This window comes from Pelobates fuscus, chromosome 13 (assembly GCF_036172605.1).
Source record: "Pelobates fuscus isolate aPelFus1 chromosome 13, aPelFus1.pri, whole genome shotgun sequence".
Lineage (NCBI taxonomy): Eukaryota > Metazoa > Chordata > Amphibia > Anura > Pelobatidae > Pelobates > Pelobates fuscus.
The window spans coordinates 44,345,522-44,368,555 of record NC_086329.1 but is presented as its reverse complement, the minus strand read 5'-3'; the positions used below and the strand labels follow the sequence as shown (position 1 = coordinate 44,368,555).

General features: G+C 40.1%; 1 protein-coding gene across 2 annotated transcripts in view; it reads right to left on the bottom strand.

Moving 5' to 3' along the window:
* Positions 1 to 18,664, bottom strand: part of PTPN21 (protein tyrosine phosphatase non-receptor type 21) — a 47,589-nt gene extending 28,925 nt beyond the window's left edge. For both annotated transcript variants that reach the window (XM_063439790.1, XM_063439791.1), the window contains exons 1-4: positions 18,472 to 18,664; positions 10,684 to 10,968; positions 1,810 to 1,979; positions 802 to 899 (exon numbers count right to left, since the gene is read on the bottom strand). In XM_063439790.1, the coding sequence (XP_063295860.1) occupies positions 802 to 899; positions 1,810 to 1,979; positions 10,684 to 10,863 (448 nt within the window). In that variant the 5' untranslated portion in view covers positions 10,864 to 10,968; positions 18,472 to 18,664. The remainder of the gene's footprint in view (positions 1 to 801; positions 900 to 1,809; positions 1,980 to 10,683; positions 10,969 to 18,471) is intronic.
* Between the last annotated feature and the right edge of the window lie 4,370 nt (positions 18,665 to 23,034).

The following is a 23,034-nucleotide window of genomic DNA, read 5'->3' as shown; positions in this document are numbered from 1 at the left end:
TGCATTATAAAGAGGAAAGGCAATGGGTAGCAGATACTGAGAGAACAAAGAGTCAATTAATAAGTGGAGACACATGAAAATATAACGACAATTACAAACAAGTGTGAGAGTGTAACCTGACTATTAGAGCGAAAGGAAGAGATAAATAGGGGGTGGAGCACTGATGAGCGTATCTATGTGTGTCAGATCATGTAATATTGAATAGTGAAGCCTGTATGGCCGTAAAGACTGGACTACTGCAATCTCTGTGAGAAAAGACATACAAACATTCTAAGTACAGCATAAATAAAGATATGTTGTTTGTTTCTCTGTATACAAAGGTTAAATCAGCACTGCAATTTCATCTCATTGAATTGGTTATAGTGCCTGCAGTCCCCTCCACTCAGTGTTAAACCATTTTTGAAACCGTTTAACGCTAAATAAGGGTACCTTGCCTCCCACTCCTCAGCCCCTCCTGGATGTATGACAAAGATTACGTACTTCCTTCTGGACATACCAATTCATATCAGCAATGTGTACTGTGATAGGCTGCAAGCAGTCATCTGACACTTTCAGCCAATCACAGCCACCTATTGCTACTCCGGCTAATGTAAACTCATTAGACCAAGCAGCACAAAGGCGAGGGGCTGTGCCGACTAATGTTTGTATTAAAACATTAAAAAGGTTTAATGCTAAATGGAAGGATTGCGTCAGGGGACTCCAGACACTATAATCACTACAATGAGATGAAGCAGTTGCAGTGCCTACAGTGTCTATTAAATCTACCTGTAAGATGTTATTTCATATTCTTCTTGTTCTCACCTTGAACAGCCAGTCCAGCCAGATGTATTGCCTGGTCCAATGTGCAAGGAATTTTCCCTTCTAATACATCCTTCTTCAATTGAAGATAATACTGGTATCTGTGAGGAGCACATAGGTTTATAAGAAAAATATTAATCGTTTATTTCAATAGCAACAAGTTTCTGAAGCCAACAGAACAAACCCTACTGCTTCCATTTAAAGTAAACATATCTCATGGTTAAATATATATCTATGGCAATGCTTCTTGGACACATCAGAGACTCTCCCAGACTTGTTCAGTCAGTCTCTCCCAGACTTGCTCAGTCAATCTCTCCCGGATTCGCTCCGTCAATCTCTCCTGGATTCGTTCCGTCAATCTCTCCCGGATTCGCTCCGTCAATCTCTCCCGGATTCGCTCCGTCAGTTTCTCCCAGCCTTATTCTATCATACATTTCTGAAGACTATGTTTTAGCCGCAGATTATTTCATATCCAACTCTTACTGACAAATAATTGTACAAATCTCTAGGTGGACCTTTAGGATCCGTCTTCCACATTACAACGGAGAACTCCTATAACATGCGGAGAAAATTCTAAAGATTATATTTTTAGACTTTTTTATTATATATTTCAAATAAAGAATGGGTTTACAAACTAATTTCATGAACGTAATTCATTTGTATTTTTGTACAAAAAAACGGATTATGACTACTTTCCAAAATACCAATCATGGGGTTAAACAAGTGTGATAACACAAAACAAATATGTATACCTCATTGGTGCGCAACAGGTATACTTCACTGGTGCTCAACAGTCCACCTTTTGAGAAGCTCTACAGTGGAACAACAAGCTCAATCCTGCAGATGTAAAAATCTTAGTATTTTAAGGACACCAAGAGAGACTCAGAAGCTGTAGAAATGTTATGTTCTACAAAGGATTGCACTCGCAAAAAAAACCTAAAACCCTACAGTCTTTATGAATACCAAGAAGCAAATGGGAAGCCAAGTTTGGTTGAATCCAACAAACCTCACCTGGTGATCTCCTGTTGTAGTTGGGAGACGGAAGGCACATAATATACCACGCCAAAATAGACCGTGGGCTCCAGAGCATACTTATCCAGCTGTTTCTTCAGCGGTTTTTCCAAATCCACCCATCTCTGCTGGTTCTGCTTGTTGAAATACCACAGACTGAAGTAGGTCACCTAAGAAGATTGATAAAATCACATGATTATTAAGGTAGAAAGACCTAACTCTGGCAATATCAGCCCTTCCCCATCACTAAAAAGAGTTCAAAACCTAGAGAAGGGGAACGGTTTAAGATCTTAAGCCATGTACAATCCTATCAGTAATTACAAACAACAATTTCAGGCCATGGTATAGATTAATACACATATGCCCCTGGCCTCACTTTTTAATATGTTATTGGCTACAAAACAATATTTTTATATGAGGATTTAGTGAATTTTGGATGAAAAATGAAATGTCTTGTGCAGCTTTCAAATTGTTTTTGGCTTGTTTCAGCTTGTCTTCTGGAGTTGTCTTTTAACATAAACATTCACAAAGGACCTGGCTGTATCATCACACACTAAGTAACATACTATCACTTCCAATCTCACTCAATCTCCAAGCGAACTGTAAGCCTCAGCATCAAAGACTAGTTTTACTGGTATTGCCAGTAAAACACTAATCAGTAGGTGGGATAAAGATCCACTCTCACATTTCTTTACTTTTTCCTGCTTGTGTTTTTGTATGCTTTGTCTTTCATGTTGACTGCCATGAAAAACATTTCTGGAATGTACCTTGCAGATCAACACCGTCAGCATACATGACAAATCTTCACAACAATGATACTCGCGTAGTAATGAATGTTGTCTATGAGCCATTTGTGATGGAGTCATCACGCCAACACTTTAATACTGTACAGGAGAAACACATGTCCACAACAGTGAACATGTTACTTTATTAACTTTGCCCAAAATCTAGTCGAGACTAGCAGAATCATAGTCTTTTTTTTTTTTTTTTTTTCAAGTTAATTGGGGGCTAATGAGAAGGTTTTTTATGTTTTTTTTAACATGTGTAAGTAGTCCACTCCCACACTACAAATAAACTGCAGTCACCAGCATTTACACACTCCAACAAAAATGTAAATGTTCTTCTGTGCTTCTACTGCCACAATGAAGGTGCTGAAAGGTTTAGGAGGGATAGATAGAATCAGGAAATTTCTCAGGCAAGGGAAAGAAAAGTAAATATGTTATGTGGATTGTCTTCATAAAACATCATCCCATTGTGTGTGTACCAGAGTTCAAGCTGCTCATGCTGATAAGGTCACACAATGTCGGACATTCAATTACGAAAAAAGTCTTTCCACTGGAGATTATGCGTAATTTGGAAAAACACTGGAAGTTTGGGTTAAAAGAAAAAAAAAAGTAGAAAAATTTGATTTCAGCAAAAACAACCAGCAAGTGGTTTAAAAATGGCCATCACCCAATCTGATTATTCCGACAAATAGTGCCTGTGACTTTATTTAAAGTCCCTTATCAACCTATCAGGGTCTAGGTGACTATTTATTTAGCTAAGGGCTATTTATAGAGATAAGAGAATTTCTTGGGAGCAGAGCACCCTGTAAAGAAGACGCCTTATGGACCTTCTGCTGACACAGGCCACTATTTCTGCTTGGTCCAATAATTTGAGAAATTATAGCACTGGAGTTATGATGATGTCCTATTTTGACCAAGGGAGCCAAGATATTGGATGATGTTGCTAGAGGAGACATTAACCAACCTCCACATTTGCCCACTGTTGGTTGCCACCCAAGATCAGAATTTGGATTCAGGCTTAAAACTGTATATTTAATTTTATTTTATTTTTGTAAAAAGAAACAAACAACAACTTTGGAATTCAGACCAAAAAACAAAAACAAAAAACTTTTGAGAACCCACCCTTACCTACTATAAGTGCCCCTTTGGAGGTGACCACGGGAAAGCATACATTTAAGGAGAGACTCAGGAAGCAGTTTAACCAGTAAGTATTGCAGTTAATATGCTCATTTCCCATGTTAAAATTAACAAAGGATCCACCAACATTTGGGTACTGTGACATAGTGGTGGGATGTACATAATATGGCCACATGGTGTGACTAATTCCCCATATTTGTTTGCAAAGATAGGTGATTTTAAGGAACCATGTAAAACTGTATATTTTTTTGTGTGCACTGTTTCTCAATCTGTAATCTATGTATTTATTTATGTTTAAGTATTATAAATATGGTAGGTGGTGGGAAGGGCTGCTGACATTTAGTGGATGATTTTGATGAGGAGATTTTACAAACCGGCAGACTGGAGATACAATGAAGGAGATTGGTGAATATATGGATCATTAAATATTCTTAGACGTTATAATATCATGCTAATGAAATTATCCTCAAAGATGTGAACCCTCGGTGTTAAGATATGTACAGTATGGAAAGTATATTGGTAAGAACTGCAATGGAATTCCTCTTACTTTCCAACTCTAAGCACCTGCAAAGATGGGAAATCCTTTTTAAGACCTGGTTCTATGATGGAACCCTCCAACTTCTCTTGCATAATCTTTATGCAATGACAATTGGTGGGGACCTCTTTCATCAAGCGACAATATGGGATACTCAAATGGAGAAAATATCTTAGTTGTGTAACTTTAAAGGGTCAATATAGGCACATGGACTACTTCATTTTAATGAAGTGGTCTGGTTGACTTGCCCCTGGCAATTTAGCCTTGTGAAGAAAAACAGTGCAGTTTCTGAGAATACGCAATTTTTATTTATTTTTTGTAAAATAAGTCTACATATAGTGGCTCTCTCTAAGACAGCAGAGATAATTGAGTGGATTTTAGTGGAGTGGAATCCGTCATCTATGTTCAATGTAGGCAGCTGCGATTTTGGTGGGCCTCCATTGAACCCATTACTGATAAAGCATCATAGGAAAGCATTGATTCAATGCTCTCCTATGAGAAAGCTTGAATGCGTATGCGGCATGTTCCTAATGCTCCTCTATAGGACCATTGCAGAGGAGGCCATGCCTTATCTTTACGACGCTTAAGGAGGAGAGCTAAGCATCACCAATGGAGCCCCGAAACTTGAAAAAGACTAGGGACTGGACACTATAGTACCAGGAATACATATTGGTATTGTTAACGCTATGGTGTTCCTTTAAGTGTAACCAGGACATGTGACTATTACAGAAATTTACAAGTGACTTGTATTGATATTTTATTTTTGCATTACATTTAAACAATGTTATTTTGTTTCCACAAAAAGTTGATAATTACACCTCATTGTTATGTGTATCATTACTGTATTCTGTGATAAATTCACACGCCAAAAAAGAATGAATGTGTTTTGTACTGATGTGGAACTATGAGATTCTCGTACAGTACGTAGCACATGTTCTAGCATTGCTTTTTAAGCTCTGTTATACATTGACAAATTTCTATTTATTGTGTTTTATTGTAGTGAATACAGTAATACACACAGTAAACATATTAATGTGAGTATTAATGCTGTAAACAAAGCTATGTGATACACGTACTAGAACAGCATACCAACAGTACCCATAGTGGCATAGTCCAATTTGGGGCTCCTTTCCCACCAACTGAGTTTTTCTTGGTGTGCACTTTAGTACACTAGAGAAATGTCACCAATAAGTACAGAATGAGCGCACCATTAGTGCTCAGCAATGCTCAAACTGAGCTCATAGCATTCCGCTCATTTGAGAAAACTTTAGTAGTGACCTAAGCATAGTCTTTGCTGAAACAGGAAGTAGGCCTGGCCATTGTTACATGACAACACTCCCAGGTGTGGCCACATCACGCCCTGTCCCATATTCATACCTCCCAACAAGCTCGTTTCCATACTTGTCAAAAAGCAGAACTCTCTGATTCTAAGCTAGAGCATTACTTTAATGATGTTAAGTCACATTGTATATGTCATCTTTTTAAAAAGTGAAACCATTTAAATAATCCTACTACTCTTTCTTACAATGGAAAACATTACATAGATGTCTCAAGTGTCATTTGGCTGGAGGGATCAGCAATTATTCTAGCAGGGAAGGTGTTAAATAAAACGTCAGCATTGTCCTAGTGAACCCGAGAGATGACCCAGTGCAGAAGGAATGATGTGAGGCCGAGTTTAGCCGCTTCACATGCGGATCGGCATCTTAATCTGCACAAGAGCGCCATTAGTCATTTACCCACCAGGCACTGAATCAGAGACTTGCATTCCCATGTTTACAAGACACAAACCACCTTAGGCTTTGGTTTCTAAGCTGCTGCTTTTTTGATCACCTAATACAATGCCACAGACACAAAAAAAAAAGTTACGTCAGAGAGGAACAGCTGAAAAATAGGGGACAGTTTAAAAAACAAACCAAAAAAAAAGCTTAGAACAATACGTCTCGCAAAATGGCAGTCCTCCAGCAATACAAACCCAGTCATTGCTCTGGAATGCATTCTTGCACAATGCCACACTCTGCATTCTGGGCATATTTTCGAACTTGCTGAGTAGGTGAGGGAGGTTTGTTTGTGGTCGGGAGAATTCACTCACTGCTGAATTTGCAAGTGCTGTCCCAGGCTTATTATGATCAGTATTGTAAACAGGTACTTTGAGCCTCGCAAGAAGTTGCCAACCACACTATAATAAATAACTAAAATGCCCATGACTTGTCACAAAGCCAGATACGTTCATGTGATCTGGTGAATATCTATGGATTTCACACAATATTATGGTTTACAAATCTATGGAGCTTTGTAGGAGGAACAGTTGCGAAAAACAAACAATACAAGGCTGTGTTAAAAATCGATTATATTTTTGGGGGGTTTGTTTGTCAAAGTTGCAGCCGATCTAGTAGTGTGTCATTATTTGATGCCTGGCTATAGCCAACATTTTATGGAAGTTGGCACAGTAACTGGGGTTGAAGGAAAATTCAAGCATCATAACTCGAACGTGTTTAGGGTGCCAGAAGTGCCCTGGCACCCACCCAGTGTAAGCAGTCACACTGTATGCGAACCTGGGGTTTATCTGGAGCTCTCCAGGTGCCAGTTACCTACTCCTCTGGAGCCCAAAAGCTCCTTGCAAGGAGCTTCCATTACCTCCCTGACCTAAGCCCTGAATTTCAGGGCCAGCTCACCGACTGAGAACATTACCTGAGCGTCTACGTGCATTGTTGTTCTAGCTCAGGGCAGGAAAATTCTGGGCTAAGCACCACAACCACTACATCTCTGTGTAGAAGTCATGCTTTTAATAGTCTATGGATGCTATCCCTTGATTTGTGGCCAATTGTTTGGGAGCAATTTGAGAAAAATGGGGGTTCTTCCTGGCACACTTAGCCTGTCCACTTTACCAATCTCAATTCTGTCCAACCTGGAAAGTATTCATTGACTGAGATATATATAACCATATATATATATATATATATATATATATATATATATATATATATATATATAAAACCGTGAACAATATACGAGCATTGGGTGGTTTATATGCAAAGCAGCCTCCTGTGTGAGATTACCGGTAAAAAAAAAGAAAGAAAAAGTAAAAACATCACAGAAAAATCTGTAATTTTTTGAAGTCAGAATTCAGAGAAGCTACCAAGGCAGGTATACCCCAACATGCAAAATTAAGCCACAGGGTGTCCTATACTAAAGAGAGAAAATGTATTACCAGTCTTTAGAGTGGCCAGGCGTAACGTTGGTTATCTCAGAACACAGTCTAAGAAACAGACAAAAGCCTAAACAGGAACAGGTCAAGGAGTATAAAGATACAGATAAATGAGACACAGAGCCAGAGGATCAATGGTCAATATACAATAACACATTATTAGGTAACAGAGACCACAGTTGGGCAAAGAGGATTGGTCAGAATGGTCCTATATAGCCCTTGACTCATTGTTATAGGCCTGCATCAAAAATAAAGCCAAAATATGCATAGACTGGCATGGCACCATAAATATTACGCAAGCATCGGGGAATATAAATTAAAGCCAATAGAAGCAGTCCCCGGCAGAATGACACATGACGTCAATACAAGTTTGTCGATGTCCGGCAGGTGTCTGAGACACGACAGAAGTACAGTTTGGGACATATTCCAGTACAAGTGAGTATTTTATTCCTATTATTTGTAAAATACACAGTATTGACTTATTTAATAATGGTATTTAATTTTCACTAATATATGTTGATTGTCTAGTACGAACATAGCAGGTAGTGCTTTGAAAATGGGGGTGGAACAGCCTTGCTGCAGCACTTGAAGAAGAGGTAGGAATGTTTTAGGTCTTAAACACCTAGTCAGTGACCCCAAACTGACCCATATTAGGAATGCAGTTCATACCTGTATCTGGAAGAACTAAGCCTTTAAAGTAGGAATCTTCCTATATTGCCCTACAGTCCCTGTTGCCCATTGAAGCCCCTAGCAGACAAGAATACTGCTAATAACAGTGTTAATTCTTTAGGGCTTGAACTCACGCACTGTGCCGGAAACTGGGCATAGCCAGATTAACAATAAAAAACCTAAGACCGCTTGCTAGAATCATTAGGTAGGGACATGGGTGCCATGAAAACACTTGGCCAAGCCTGGCCTCTATACTATTAATGAAAGGGTCCCAGGATCCTTTGGGATATTAATCTCTTTGTGGCATACCAGGTACATGAATTGTACAGAGTAGATGCGCTGAGCAAATCCCAGAATATTATCTATTCATGAGTTCTGGATCCTACAATTCCAGCGTTTCATGGAAAGCTGTCATTATATCAAACCAAAAAAAAATGCATTGATTCTATTCAAGGTCACATCCATAAAACATATGTTGAAATTTTGCTGGTTTATTTACTGTGTTCAGACATTGAACAAATTGTACAAGAAGAGATTTAATGATAGATGAAGTCCAACTGCGACTGAACTAGCAAACCTATTATAGCTTTAAAAAGGAAATTATCAAATGCGTTAAGTGCTCTTTCCCCAGCCTAGACCTGGAGAGGTTCCTTATCAGGAAACGGGGATATACAGTGATACTTATTTATGCATAAGGTGTTTCTCTGCACATAAAACGTGACGGCTGAGAGAGCACTGCAAAATATGTTGTTTTAGCCACAATAAACTGTATTTAATGAACTGTATTTAATTTTACAAATCCCTAATGGTTTAAATGCAGACTTTGATTTATTCAATTTTATTTAATTGTATCATTTTATTTGTTTTACACCATTTTTTTACCATTACTAGATTCTTATTTTGTTTTTACTATTATACTATATGTTTATTCCAAATGCATTAGCAGTTTTATTGTTTTAAAATCTATTAAGGTGCTTATATATGCCACCAGTAATATGGCCACTTATTATAGTACATTCCCCATCCAAGATGGCCACCGCCATTATTTCTACCTCCTAAGTCCCTCCCCAAGTGTTTCCTAACCACTCATTTTCTCTCTCAGCCCAATACAGGGCTTCACACACATGTAGTTCATCTTGCAACTACATGCCCCACAATTCCGTGCAGCCGGAAGTGACGTCGCGCTTATGACGCGCATCACGTGATCCGGCTGAAAATATGTCAAATCTTAATTAATAACGCTCATTTTTGTAATATAACCATACTTAAAGCATCAGACAAGCTATATCTATTAAATTCTTACCATTAAATGCTGTTATGGATGTACAAATATTATCTGTTTTACTATTGGTTGTACAATTTTGGCGCCAATTTTAAATCATTTCTATACTTATATAAACTCAAACCAGCCAGGTTGAAATGTTTGCTATCCATTGATAAAGCCTTATATTGGTGAAACGCGTTTGGATATTTTTACTGTTTTTTATATACTGTTAATAAAAGATTTTGGTCATTTTTATGTCGGAACCATCATCTTTTACTATTACCTGACTTTTATATATATTTTATATTGTATACTTCTTTTATTATTTTTACTCCTTGGATAACATACTCCAAAGAATCCTAGGTGGGGATTAGACCACCTACACTGTTATATAGAGCAGTTAGTCTGCCCTATATATTGTGAGTATATTTTATTATTTTATCTTATCACTTAAGATTTTATTGAGAGCACTATCGCTGTTTTATCTTCTCTCCGAGCTACTGATATTCGTGTTAAGATCACTCATCCCATATCCTACAAGCAGGGATTATACCGCTGCACGCCTCACAAACTAGAGCTAGCTGAAGCTCTATCGAATGTGAGTGTATCTATTATATTTTATATCTTTTATCGCATGTGTGGAACATACTGCACCATTATTGTTTCCATTTTTATTTCCAACTTGGTTACCTGTTACCACATAGAAGAGGACACTTGCCGCATATCCTGTAAGCGGGGATAATACCGCTGCAAGCCATTCACACCAGAGCTGGATTAAGCTCTGTCAACTGTAAGTAAGAACTCTTCTATTTTTACAAAATTGGATTATCCTCTATGCCACTGACATCTTCTGGATATCGTATAAAGTAGAACTTTGGACACAACGAAATAGATCGTATTGGACTTAATATCATTATCTGTTGTACACAGTCCAATATTTTCAAATGTATTACATTGCTGCAGTGAGCTACTTTTGCTTACAGCTTTTGGTTGACATAGTCAGATCTGAGCAAACAAACATTATTTGTCATGTTAGTAAAAAACTTGATGGCGTGGATTACATTTAAACATTGTATCTGGGGAACAGGATGTTGGTGAAACAAGTGTTGATGACTACGGTCCAATCAGAATACCCCAAACCACGTATCTGATTTCCGCTAACACTGCACCTACAACACTAGGTACCAAAGGGATGTAAGCCAGAACAAACCTATAACCTAACAAAGCCCCCCGTGTCTGGCTGTATTGGTTTACAGCGGATGGACAAATTGACACTTACCTCCCTTAGCTCTAGTCTCTGTGCCACAGCTTCCAGGCACTCCTGCCCCGAACTCTCAACGGAGAGCGTGAACTCCACAAACTCATTGTTCAGCAGCTGTATCCGTGCCACAAGGCAGCTCTTACTGGACACGGTGTATCTCCTAGTCCTCTTTAACTTCAGCCCAAAAGGCAGCGGCATGTTCCCGGACAACAATATCGTCCGTAGCACATACAGCTCAGCCAAGTCATCCAGCAGCCATTAAAAACCCAGTAAAGAAACCACACGTAGGATGCATCAATCGCCCTAGAAAAGACAGTGTGTCCGTTATTAATTAGTATTAAAACAACAAATACACTTAACACAAAAAGTGAGAGACCAGACTGTTTCATAATAAGTAGGACAAGGACAAACTAACTTCCATTTGACGTCAATTACAAATAATTTAAAATTATTCCAATGATTATACACTTACACTGTGTCAGGAATTTAAATATGCAGAACATAAAAAAAAAACATGATTTCTTAAATAAATTAAGTTTGTAAGATAACCCTTTTTCCCTCTTGGGAGACTTCTATGCCTTTCATTTAAAGCATCATCTTCCTTTTTACTAGTAATTCTGATCCTCGATTTAAAAAACCTAAAATGAAGTTACAATACATAAAAAAAAACATTGTTAGTCTAGTTTGTTTTTAGCATACAAGAACGAGCACATTGGTTTTGCAAGATTAAGATTATATACATTCCACAATTTGCTATGTAGCCTCTTAACCAAAATATGATTCATTATTGAAGACTGGAACCCACGTCTCCATGACGACATCATGAAGGTATGAACTTCAGATATGCTAATCAGTGAACCTCCCATGCATCCCATAATGCCCTTGGCTCAATCCCAATAGTTTGTACAAACATCTCACAGAATGAACTAGGAAGCAAACTCCATTAAAATATATAGATTTTTTTTGGGGGGGGGGGGGGGCTGCTATTAATTTCTTCCCCCTTTATACTTCCCACTTGATCTATGAAGAAAATCAACATCTAGTGACTGTCCCTTGGCTATCATTCATATTTTTTCCACCAACTTAATTTATTATTTTTGGTGCCATGGGCGGAATTCAGAATCGTATCAAAACGAGCCTTTGCAATTTGTCTGGTTTGCGATTCGGTTACATTTTGGCTTGGAGTTCTGGAATTTGAAAGATCTCCTGATCGGCCTAAATTCGGACAAATTTCAGTTCATAAAAAAAGCAAGTTTCCAAGTCTAGCAAACAGAACGGATTTAACCAGTGGATTGTGGAAAGTTAAAAACTTAAAGGACCACTATAGGCAACCAGACCACTTCAGCTCAATGACGTGGTCTGGGTGCCAGGTCCATCTAGTGTTAACCCTGCAGCTTTCAGAGAAACTGCTATGTTTACAATAGAGTTAATCCAGCCTCTAGTGGCTGTCTCACGGACAGCCGCTAGAGGCGCTTCCGTGCTTCTCACTGTGAAAATCACAGTGAGAAGACGCTGATGTCCATATTAAATGTAATGCTTTCCTTTTTTTTTAAATTCTTTATTTTTGTCGTGCACGTATCAATAACAATTACACAGTGCCACACTAGCGTCTGTGTGCATTTTATAGCATTTGACAATGTCTCAGGTTAATACAGCACGGTTTTTAAGTTTAAGAGTAAAAACATAAAAAACTATTCTGTTGGTTAACAGTGAGTTGGAATACACGCATCTCTTCATACATAGTCAAAATCAAATTCTGTGTTGAAAAGTAATGGCAGTCTTGCTATCTACGTTGCTTATTAATATAGAAAGAAGCACATTGACTGTGAGAGAAGGCCCATAAAATAGCAAGTAAATAACAAGGTAGCCCTTGCGCATGGCCATATTGCATAGAGGTATATTGAAATCACATGCCCATCCTTGACATAGGCCCAAGGCGCCCGCTGTCTAAAGTTAGGTATTGTAGAATACGACTTGCATGACAGCAAGACCATGATCCCAGTCTACGTGAGTGCCCAACTTGCTCACAGACTACACTGATCATCCAACCGTATCTTCGTATCTAAAGGAAGCGAAAAAAGAAACGCCACCTCCCATGGAAAAAACAGTGGGAGGGTTGTGAGAAAAAATAAAAAGATGAGACTGAAAAAAAGTGAAAGTCCAGAGCAAAGAGATAGGAAAAAGGAGAAGTAGCCGAAATATATAGAGTAGAGTAGATGCGAGGAAAAAGAGTGGGGGAGGGGGGCTCCCTGCCACATGGGGCCCATCCCTCTGTAACAAGACAAGGTTCCGTCAATCACTGCTCGAGCCCAGTAGACTACTGTGTAATGCTTTCCTATGTACTGTTTGAATGCGCGCGCGGCTCTTGCGCATTTGGCTCTGATGTCGGCAGAGGGAGGAGAGTTCCCTGGCGCTGGAGAAAGGTAAGTGTTTAACCCGTTCAGCCCAGCGGGAGGGGGACCCTGAGGGTGGGGGGGGACCTATTAACACTATAGAGCTCGTTTTCCTGGCACTATAGTGGTCCTTTAATTGCAAAATTCAGGCTAAAATAGTCCATCTGTGATTATTACAAAGGAGTAGAATTTACCCAACTCTCCTATTTTGGCTTTAGTTAAGCGGTTCATTTTTATATTTTTTAAATTCACATTTTAATGCTTAGTGAACAATCCTATATAGAGCTATTTACGAACCTGTGAATTGTCAGGAAATGACCAATGAGTTTAACATTTTAGGCTTAAACTAGCGAGTTGAAAACACTGCAAAAATTCAAGAATAATAAAATGTTGCAATTTTTTCTGAAGTGTTAAATTCACAGCGTATTTTCTGGTTCGTAAATAATCCTCGCAAAGTTATAAAAATGGAATCTTGCACGGGAAAACCAGACAGATTCAGCTTGGATTTAAAAAGGATTATTTGACTTCTTTGAAGCTATTTTTCTTTCTTATGATTTAGAAAAACATAGGTACCTTGAAAGATTAAACTGGATAAGGTTGAGTCTTTTTAAAAGTAATTATGCATGTAACTGTCGTGAATAATCTTAAAACTGAAACGTGCTCCCTGTTTGCTGTCACTGTTTCTCTTTGATTATTCTGTCTTAACCAGAGACAAAACAGTGTACTTAGTGTATTAATACCTCTAGCAATAGGTGACAGGGAGGGGTCACATCCTGAGAGAGAGCTTGACTTCTCCCATAGGAAGTTTCCCTTTCAGTAGAAAGGCAGCTATTTCCAGACTTGTGTTTAAAGGGAAACCTTCACTACCCTGAAAATTGAACCACGAATAGAACATTGAAAATCACCTAGAACTTGAGTTAACCTTTTTTCATCTGGTGCTCTAGTTTACTTTATTGAGAGGGTAGTGGATGCATGGAATAGCCTTCCAGCTGAAGTGGTAGAGGTGAACACAGTGACGGAGTTTAAGCGTGGGTTAGGTATAAGGCTATCCTAACTATAAGATAAGGCCAGGGACTAATGAAAGTATTCAGAAAATTGGGCAGACTAAATGGGCCAAATGGTTCTTATCTGCTGTCACATTCTATGTTTCTAGTTTGTTTTAAATTTACATTAAAGAAACGGCAAATGACATCACAATCCAGTTCAGTCCAGGCACAATCATGGCACAAATCGCACTCGAGAATAAGAAACAGAAACACGGAGGAGATAGTTCGGTGATGTGAATTAAGTCTTTTATTGTTGGTCTCTCAACAGTTTGTATTTATTTAATTGTTCTAAAATTGGCCTTAAACCCTGTGGGCTCTTTCTGTACTAAAATTACAATTTCACAGTAATATCCATTTCACAAAATATTTCCAAATTTAGAATGAAAAAAAAATAGTAAATTCAAACATAATGTTTAGGGCACAAAAGAAGAAACAGACTTAAATAGGCCTGAAATATGTAATTGCTACAAAAAAGAAAAGCCAAATAAATTGACAAACCAACACCTTGATAATTCTCCCCCTTCACTTACTATATTCTGTGAAAGAAAAAGGTGCAGCTTATAAAATTGATTGACAGGGAGCCAAGCCGTAGGGGCTCTGCACCATGACGGTGGTAAATCCATAAAAATCTGCTTGGGTTTCTACATTTCATTTTAGTTTTCAGACCTGACAAAGTAATTTGTTCAATATAGGGGACAAGTCAACATAACATTTAAAAAAAATCCTATGAAATGACTTAAATGTTATTATTAAATAAAAATATATATTAATATAACAATGGAAAAAAATGGGTTGAATGTAGATATTTTGGACAATAATAAATGGATTATATGTGTACACGTAGCACTATAACCATTTGAAAGCGAGACAATATAATTACGCACTACATCTTTCACATTGTCTTTAGTTTTGCACATTGTATTTTTTTGGAATGCTAATCGGCAATTGCCATATGCCTACCAGGGCTTTATTATCTTGATAATTAACCCCTTAAGGACACATGACGTGTGTGACATGTCATGATTCCCTTTTATTCCAGAAGTTTGGTCCTTAAGGGGTTAAGTGTGGAATCTCTGGATTTTAATGAGCTTTGTGTTCTAATTTATCGTAGTACACATCTAGTTAATCCTTATCGCACAACACACCTCTAAAAATTGACAATAGCCCTGATCCATGAGGCAAGTCGATGATTCATACTCTAGGCGCAGGCATAGGCAACCTACGGCACTCCAGATGTTTTGGACTACACCTTCCATGATGCTTTGTCAGCATTATGGGTGTAAGAGCATTATGGGGGATATAGTCCACAACATCTGGAGTGCTGAAGATTGCCTATCCCTGCTCTAGGGTTATGCACTCAAGTGAAAAATAAAATGTGAATTTTAAATTGAAGACCAAAATACCCGAAATTTAAAAAAATCTCTAAGTATGCTATTTATTCAGTTTGCCCATTTTGATCTACAATTTAAATGCACTTTAACTTCCCTTTAAAAACACTTTCTTGAGTATCACTCTTAGTATTAATAAAGTTTCAAGCTACAAACCTACTACACTAGAGTCTCTTTACTTTGATTTTTAGGGAATGGTAACTACCAGATTATGCCTAGCTGTGCCCCTAAATTCAGAAGGTGCATATGTTAAAGTATCATTTAGAACACAGGTTTAACAAATAACTGGCTCTGGTGGTTGCCAGAGTGAACACTGGTGGTTGCAAACCTAAACATCCCAGATGTTTGTTTAATGATCTACATTTCCCATGATACTTAGCCAGTCTTCAGGATGGCTGAGTATCATGATTTTTTTCCCCCAAATCAATTATTTTGAACAAAAATTTCCAATTTGGATTTTAATTCACTTCCAGTCATTCTTAGTGAACAAACCCCATTGTAACACCTACGTACTTGCATGGATGTTTTTCAATTCCTCCCTCCTTGAGAACTATAAAGATTTTGGTCAAGAAGCCTAGCTTAACTTCTAATGTACAGAGAGTGGGTCAACCTGGGTCAGATAAAAGACGTATCCAACTCCTGCCACCTGTGTTCACTGCAGGATGGGTATCTGTGCCTGTCCCCATGTTTAAAGAAAAGGAGGGGGTCTGGCAAACTCAGTGCCCAGCTGTCACCTTCACAGGGGCTGCAGCTGTGGCCAACTCATCTTTGGGATATTAATGTGAGCCATAGATATTTCTGATTGCTTGGACCACAGACAGAGAACAGCCTGACCTGCCAGAACCTGGAATGAAATTCCCCCCATGCTGCAGTCACAGCTCTTAATTTAGCCCAAGCATAGACCTTGCCAGATTTCCAAGAAACCCCCTGGATTCCTGCGCCACTAACCCTTCTTACACCTTCCATCTACTGCTTACTCAGACGGTAGTTACCCTCAAAACATAATGATCCAATCAGGTTAGCACACATGATTGCAAGCTACATTTCGTTTTAAATACAGAGCCAGTGTCCCCTTGTAAACAAAGTGACAGAGCCAGTGCCCCCTAGTAAACATATTTTAAAAGAGCCATTGCTCCCCCTCTAACAACAGTCTTAGTCAATGCTCCCCTTAAATACAGTGTCACAGAGCCTTGTCCCCTCTAAAAACACATTGTAAAAGAGCCGGTGCCACCCTGTAACACCAGTGTGACAATCAGTGCCCGCCCCCCTCCCCTAAATAGTTTGACAGAGCCAGCTCTACCCTGTTAATAGAGTATAAAAACACCACTTGTCCCTGTAAATTGTGTGAGAGCCATCCCCCCCTTTATAATACAATGTGACAGAGTACCTTGCCTGAAAGTACAGTGTACCAAAACCAGTGCATTCTGTCTATTCAGTGTGACAAAGCCGGCTCCTCCATTGGTAATACAGTATAAAAGTCCCCACTGGATCCAGCACCCCCTATAAGTACAGTGTGACACACGGTCACCTAGCTGTACAGTGGGACAGAGGCAATACCTTCCCTGGGAATAAAGTACAATAAAGCCAGCATTCAAGTATAGGAGCCAGAGGTCCCTTGGAAGTACATAGTGACAGAGCCAGGACTTCCTCTGGAAATACAGTCAGTAATAGAGTCAGTATACTCTGCCTACACACTGTGCAAGAGTTGTGCCCCCCTAGACTCTATTGTGACTCCCCCCCACCACAACACTCTCTATCTCTCTCTCTCTCTCTCTCTCTCTCTCTCTCTCTCTCTCTCAGCCAGGTGATCTCTTGGGGGGATATAGTGTGACAGTGACAGTGAAGTGTTCTATTACAGTTTCACTACATCAGAGTAAGGCATGGTGCTGGACACTAGTACAATACTATAATGTGTCACATAACATAGTTTACTGTTCTACAAATCCACAGATACACAATAGTATGCACAAAATAGTACACTCCCAACTTTATGAGAATATTAATTATCTTATTATAAAGCGCTGCGGAATAAGCTGACGCTATATAAATAATAACCAATAATAATAATTGATATCCAATAATCAACAACACAGATACAGTACTGTAACCAGTATATCACACTGTGTTACAATGTTTTAATATTATCAAAAGAATATTATATGGCTTACAATATTATAAACATATCATCAGACTGTGATACACGATTTTCAATATTCTAAACAGACTATCATAACGTTTTACACTCACAGAATGACAATTCTTTATGTTGTGGTTTTAAAACCCATCTCATCTAAACTGTAAACTAGTTTAAACAGGGTCCTCATCTGCCTATTGTTCCTGTTGCATTTTTGTAATTGTCTCAATTAATGCAAAAGGTCCCCCTGTATAATATTGTACAGCGCTGCAGAATAAGTTGGCGCTATATGAATGCCATCATAATAATAATAATGTGCATTTGTACTGATATGTAATAAACAGTTGTAATAATGTAAATGGTCTTTCACAGTGTCTTACACTTCCAATATTATAAATCAAACACAATCCAGCTTAATTAGAATAATAACAAGTACTGTAACACATTGATATTTTGTTTATAATAGTTAAGAGTATAACATTGTGCTACACTATACTTTATGTATTTTTCTCATATTTTAAACAGATTACATTGCCTATATTATACCTTGTTACAGTGTGTCCAGGATTATAAACAAACACCACACTGTGTTACATTATACATTACACATTAATCCACAAATAGAATATCACAACATGCCTCCAGTATTCTCAACAGTGCCATTCTTACAGGGCTATTATTGACTATCTCACCTGGTTACAATGTTTCTGATTGTATATACAGGATCCAGTAGACAGATAGCAGATGGCCCTGTATTCCACTATGTATTACCCAGTTATCATGGGATATGAGATTATTACACTGTTGCCATGCTACATAAAGTTCCATTGGATACAAAGTATTACCTGTTGCTCTGTTCCACAGCAGGGGTATGGAGCTATAGAGTCTCTGGGAGTTTGTCCTGGGTGGGAAGTGCTGTAGCCCTCTCTTCCTGTCTGGATTCTCAGGATTGGCATGAAAAGCTGCACACCCCCAGCTTGCAACCTCTACAAAGCAGCCACTTCCTGACTGCAAGGGCTGGCAGTGGATCAATGCGCGCAGTTAGGCGGCCTGAGAGAGAGAGAGAGAGAGAGAGAGAGAGAGAGAGAGGGGGGGGGGGGGTGGCTGGAGCAGGGAACCCTTCAGCTCCAACGCTTTATTACAGAATAGCCCTTGCTCAGCCCTGCATGTGCCCTGTGCGTTGTGCATGGCAGGCAAGGAATGGAGAGGTAGATCAGTACTTGGAGAAGGGGGGGAGGAGGAGTGTTGGTTCCCTGCGGAAGGATCTGCTGATAGGGAGGCAGTGTCCATTCTGTGCCCATGACCTCAGTGGGTTGGAATGCCAGGCAGGCTCTCCAGCTAGTGGACTTTACAAAAATAGAGGGCTATTCAGCCATGTACTCTGCACTTAATATACAGAAAGTATGAGTGTACATATCTTTGGATGTGGGGGGGGGGGGGGGGGATATATCAGGATTATTCACTAAAGTTTGACAATTCATTTCACACTTTGGTTCAAATACGTTTGTTGAAATGTTTTACAGATTTGGTTTAAATATAGTTATTATTTATTTGTTTTATCATTCAAGGTTTGTTGAGAATGTGTCATAGTGCAATACAACAATGTGAAGGCAATAGAAACCAAAATCAGAAAAACAGGAATAATATGTATCAAATACAATGCAATGTATAAACCACTGAGATGACAAGATCCAATGCCTTTGTGTAGTAGGTTAAAGGCACAGAATTACAGTAGTGAGTCCAAAGCATTAGGCAGGGTTTATAGTGTCGCCTATGTAAAATGCACCTACTATATATGAAATAAACAAATAGGTACCCATTGCAGAGATTAGCTTGGACAGGAGCAGATTTTCTGACAGCACATTTACAGCAAGTCATATAGTAGTTTACATTCTAACATCAAAATAATGTTTGAAGCTCCAGAGATGAGAAAATCATTTTGCTGGACGTAAGTTAAGATGAATATGTATTCGATATAGCAGAGGCAAAAACAACAACAACAAAAAAAAACAAACACATGCAATTTCAAAGCTGGATGGATAAGAAACCAGAAAAAAACAGAAAAAAAAAAAGAAACTTAAAATAAAAAGTCCAAAAAATAAAATAGAATAAAAATACAGCACATTGAAACAGAGAGCCTGAATGAAGACCTCTCCAAGCTACCAGACAAACAAATATTGTCTGGGCTCCACTTAGCTTCTTGGATCCGAGCATGTGCACAACTAGTGAGAAAAATAAAAATACATACATAAAACCAGACAGGCAGACACACACACAAGACACATACATACATACATACATACAAACAGACATGCACACAGACACACACACAAGACACACATACATATAAAGACACATGCATATACACACACACATACACACACACACAAGACATACAAACAGACAGGCACACATACATATAGACAGGCATCCACCCAATGGGCACCTTAACATGTGGCCCGGGGCCGCAAATGATGATGGCGGGCACCTGGTCGCAGGGGTCTGCAGGGCGGCCGGGCCCCCTGGAGTGACGTGCCGGGTCACAGCTGCGACCGCTATATGTACGCCAGTGTTCCCTGGGGTCCAGTGGTGGCTCAACCTGATGAGAGTCAGAGTTCCCACTGTGACTTCCTTCTCTTTTCCTCACGCGTGGCTCTGTCTGATAGCTGGGAGGAGTGACCGGGGCAGTCACTTCCTCCCAGTGTCTGATGTAATCTCGGGGCCCGGTCGCGCTGTTAAAGCGCTGCAGTGCTTTAACCTCTGAAAATACATAGCCATCGGGTGGCCCTAACAGCATGGGCCACCCGATGGGCCCTTCACGTGTGGCACCGGCTAATTTACCGCGCGGGCCAGGGCTGCAACACATGGCGGCGGGTACCCAGTCGCAGGGGTTCGCAGGGTGGCCGGGCCCCCTGGAGTGACGGGCACCATTGCAGCTGTGACCCCTGTATGTACGCCAGTGTCTATGTTCCTTTTATGTATTTACTGAACACCAACCACCCCTTGTTAACCACAAATGAACTAATTAAGTGCTTTCCCTGGGTAGCTGCAATTTCGCATAACCAAATGCAAATGTTCTAAGGAATGGCGGCCATTTTGTCTCCCAAATACAGGCCCTGGGACATGGTTGTCAAACGCAGGGCAAGATTAAGAGCGGCCAAACTACAAAATCTTATCGCCCAAAAACACTAAACGAGTCCTACCTGGGAGACTAGGGGACACTGAGACGCTAGGGACACTGAGAGACACTAGGGACACTGGGAGACATGGGATACTGTGATACATAGGGGACAATGGAGACTTGATAAAGACATGTGTACAGGTTGAAACGTTGCAGTGTCCAATAAACCTGCTTAAATCTATCACAGTGAGTGCCTGAGATTTTTTCTTTTATACTAGGGGACACTGAGACACTGGGAGACATGGGACACTGGGAGACATGGGGACACTGGGGCACTATGGGACCTTGGGAGACTAGGAAATACAGACACTAGGGACACTGGCACACTACGGACACAGACAGACACCAGGGACACTGGGAGACATGGGGACACTGAGATACTATGGACACTAGCTGGGAGACATGGGGACACTGGGAGTGCCCCTATGTCTCCCAGGTCTCAGTCACCCAGTGTCGCCCAGTGTCCTCTAGTGTTTGTATCCCCATGTCTCCCAGTGTCCCTTAGAGTCTGTGTCCCCATGTCACTAGGACACTAGGGGACACTTAGAGACTAGGGGACACTGGGAGATACATAGGGACACTTAGAGGCACCATGGACACAGGGAGACATGGGGACACTGAGAGACACTGATACACTAGGGACACTGGCTGGGAGATATGGGGCTACTGTGACCCTAGTGTCTCAGTGTCCCCATGTCTCTCACCGTCCCAGTGTCTCACAGTTCCCCCTAGTGTCTGTGTCCCCAGGTCTCCAAGTGCCCCCTAATGTCTGTGTCACCAAGCGTCCCTATGTCTCCTAGTGTCCCCAAGTCTCTCACTGTCCCCGGGTCTCCTAGTGTCCCCTAGTGTCTCAGTGTTCCCAAGTGTCCCTATGTCTCCCGGTGCCCCCTAGTGTCTGTGTCCCCATGTCTCCCTTCAGCCTCCCCCCCTCACTTACCTGAGCTGTCTCTGCAAGCTCTGCACTGCTGTCTAGACTCTCTGTGCAGAGCTGCTTCCCCACGGATCAGAACGTAGAGAGTGGCAGGGAGGGAGATGCTATAACTTCTTATCCCTGCCTCTCTCCACACACTCTCCACCTCTACTGGCCAGCGCTGGTATTGCAGAATAATCTATGTTTATACTGAGACTGACATTTGTATTGCCCGTATTACTAAAAAAAATCAATGGGCCTATACATGGGAGTATGAGAGTGTCTTGCCTGAATAAATTCGATGACTCCCAGAACTATGTCTTGTCTAATTATTGGGGGAATCCGAGCTACAATCACACAAGGTTCCAATCTGGCTGAGAGGGATGTTAGCGGAGGTAACTAGTCAAGTTACCCGGAGTACAGTGCCAAAGCTATTGTTTTGTTAAAATGGGTCTACTCTTAAGAAATCTAGTCTACAGGCATATTCCAGACTTTGGTGTATATCAGGTTTTCCCAACCCAGTCCTCAAGTACCCACTAACAGTCCTGGATTTAGGGATTACCCTGTTGTGTCTAAAGTGGTTTTTTCCCCCCCTTCTAAAAAAACACCTTAGACACAACAGGGTAATCCCTAAATCCTGGACTGTTAGGGGGTACTTGAGGACTGGGTTCGGAACCACTGGTGTGAATCATTAGAAGAAAAAAATATATCATTAAATTAGAGAAATAAACATCATCAAGGGGATATAGGGTTAACACATAGTAGTAAGAGGGCTATTCGTAAAGTTCAATAAGAAGTTTCCCAGAGTCCACAAGCCAGCCAACACCTGCACCTCTACCATATCACCACAGTCCCAGTAGAACAGAATGGGTGCCTCTCACCGGCTGTCATCTGAGGCTGGGGATGTTCGGCCCCACAGTATGGTGACCTTATGACCATTTGTTTAGAGCAATATTTGCTTGTATCTTCCCCTTGGTAGTGTTTTGGATTTTTTTTTTTCTTACCAAGTTTTTTTATCTCTATTGATATATACATAAGACCTCTTTCCCTTTAGGTTGTCAAATTGTGCTAAAATAGGACAGCTTTCTGTAAAACAGTGCAAGGGCTCCACTGGCACCAGAACTGCTAGGGCACGCTGTAGTAGTTATGGTGCTTGGAACGTTTCTTTAAGGCTAGCATAGGTACGCTGTGGCTATAAAAAAGTTGTATATATCCATCAACACTGCTATCCTGTGCCTGCGCCCCTCCAATTTACATGCAACAATCAAAACGACACATCGGGGGGAGTATGATCATTTAGGAGTGTTTTCCACCCCA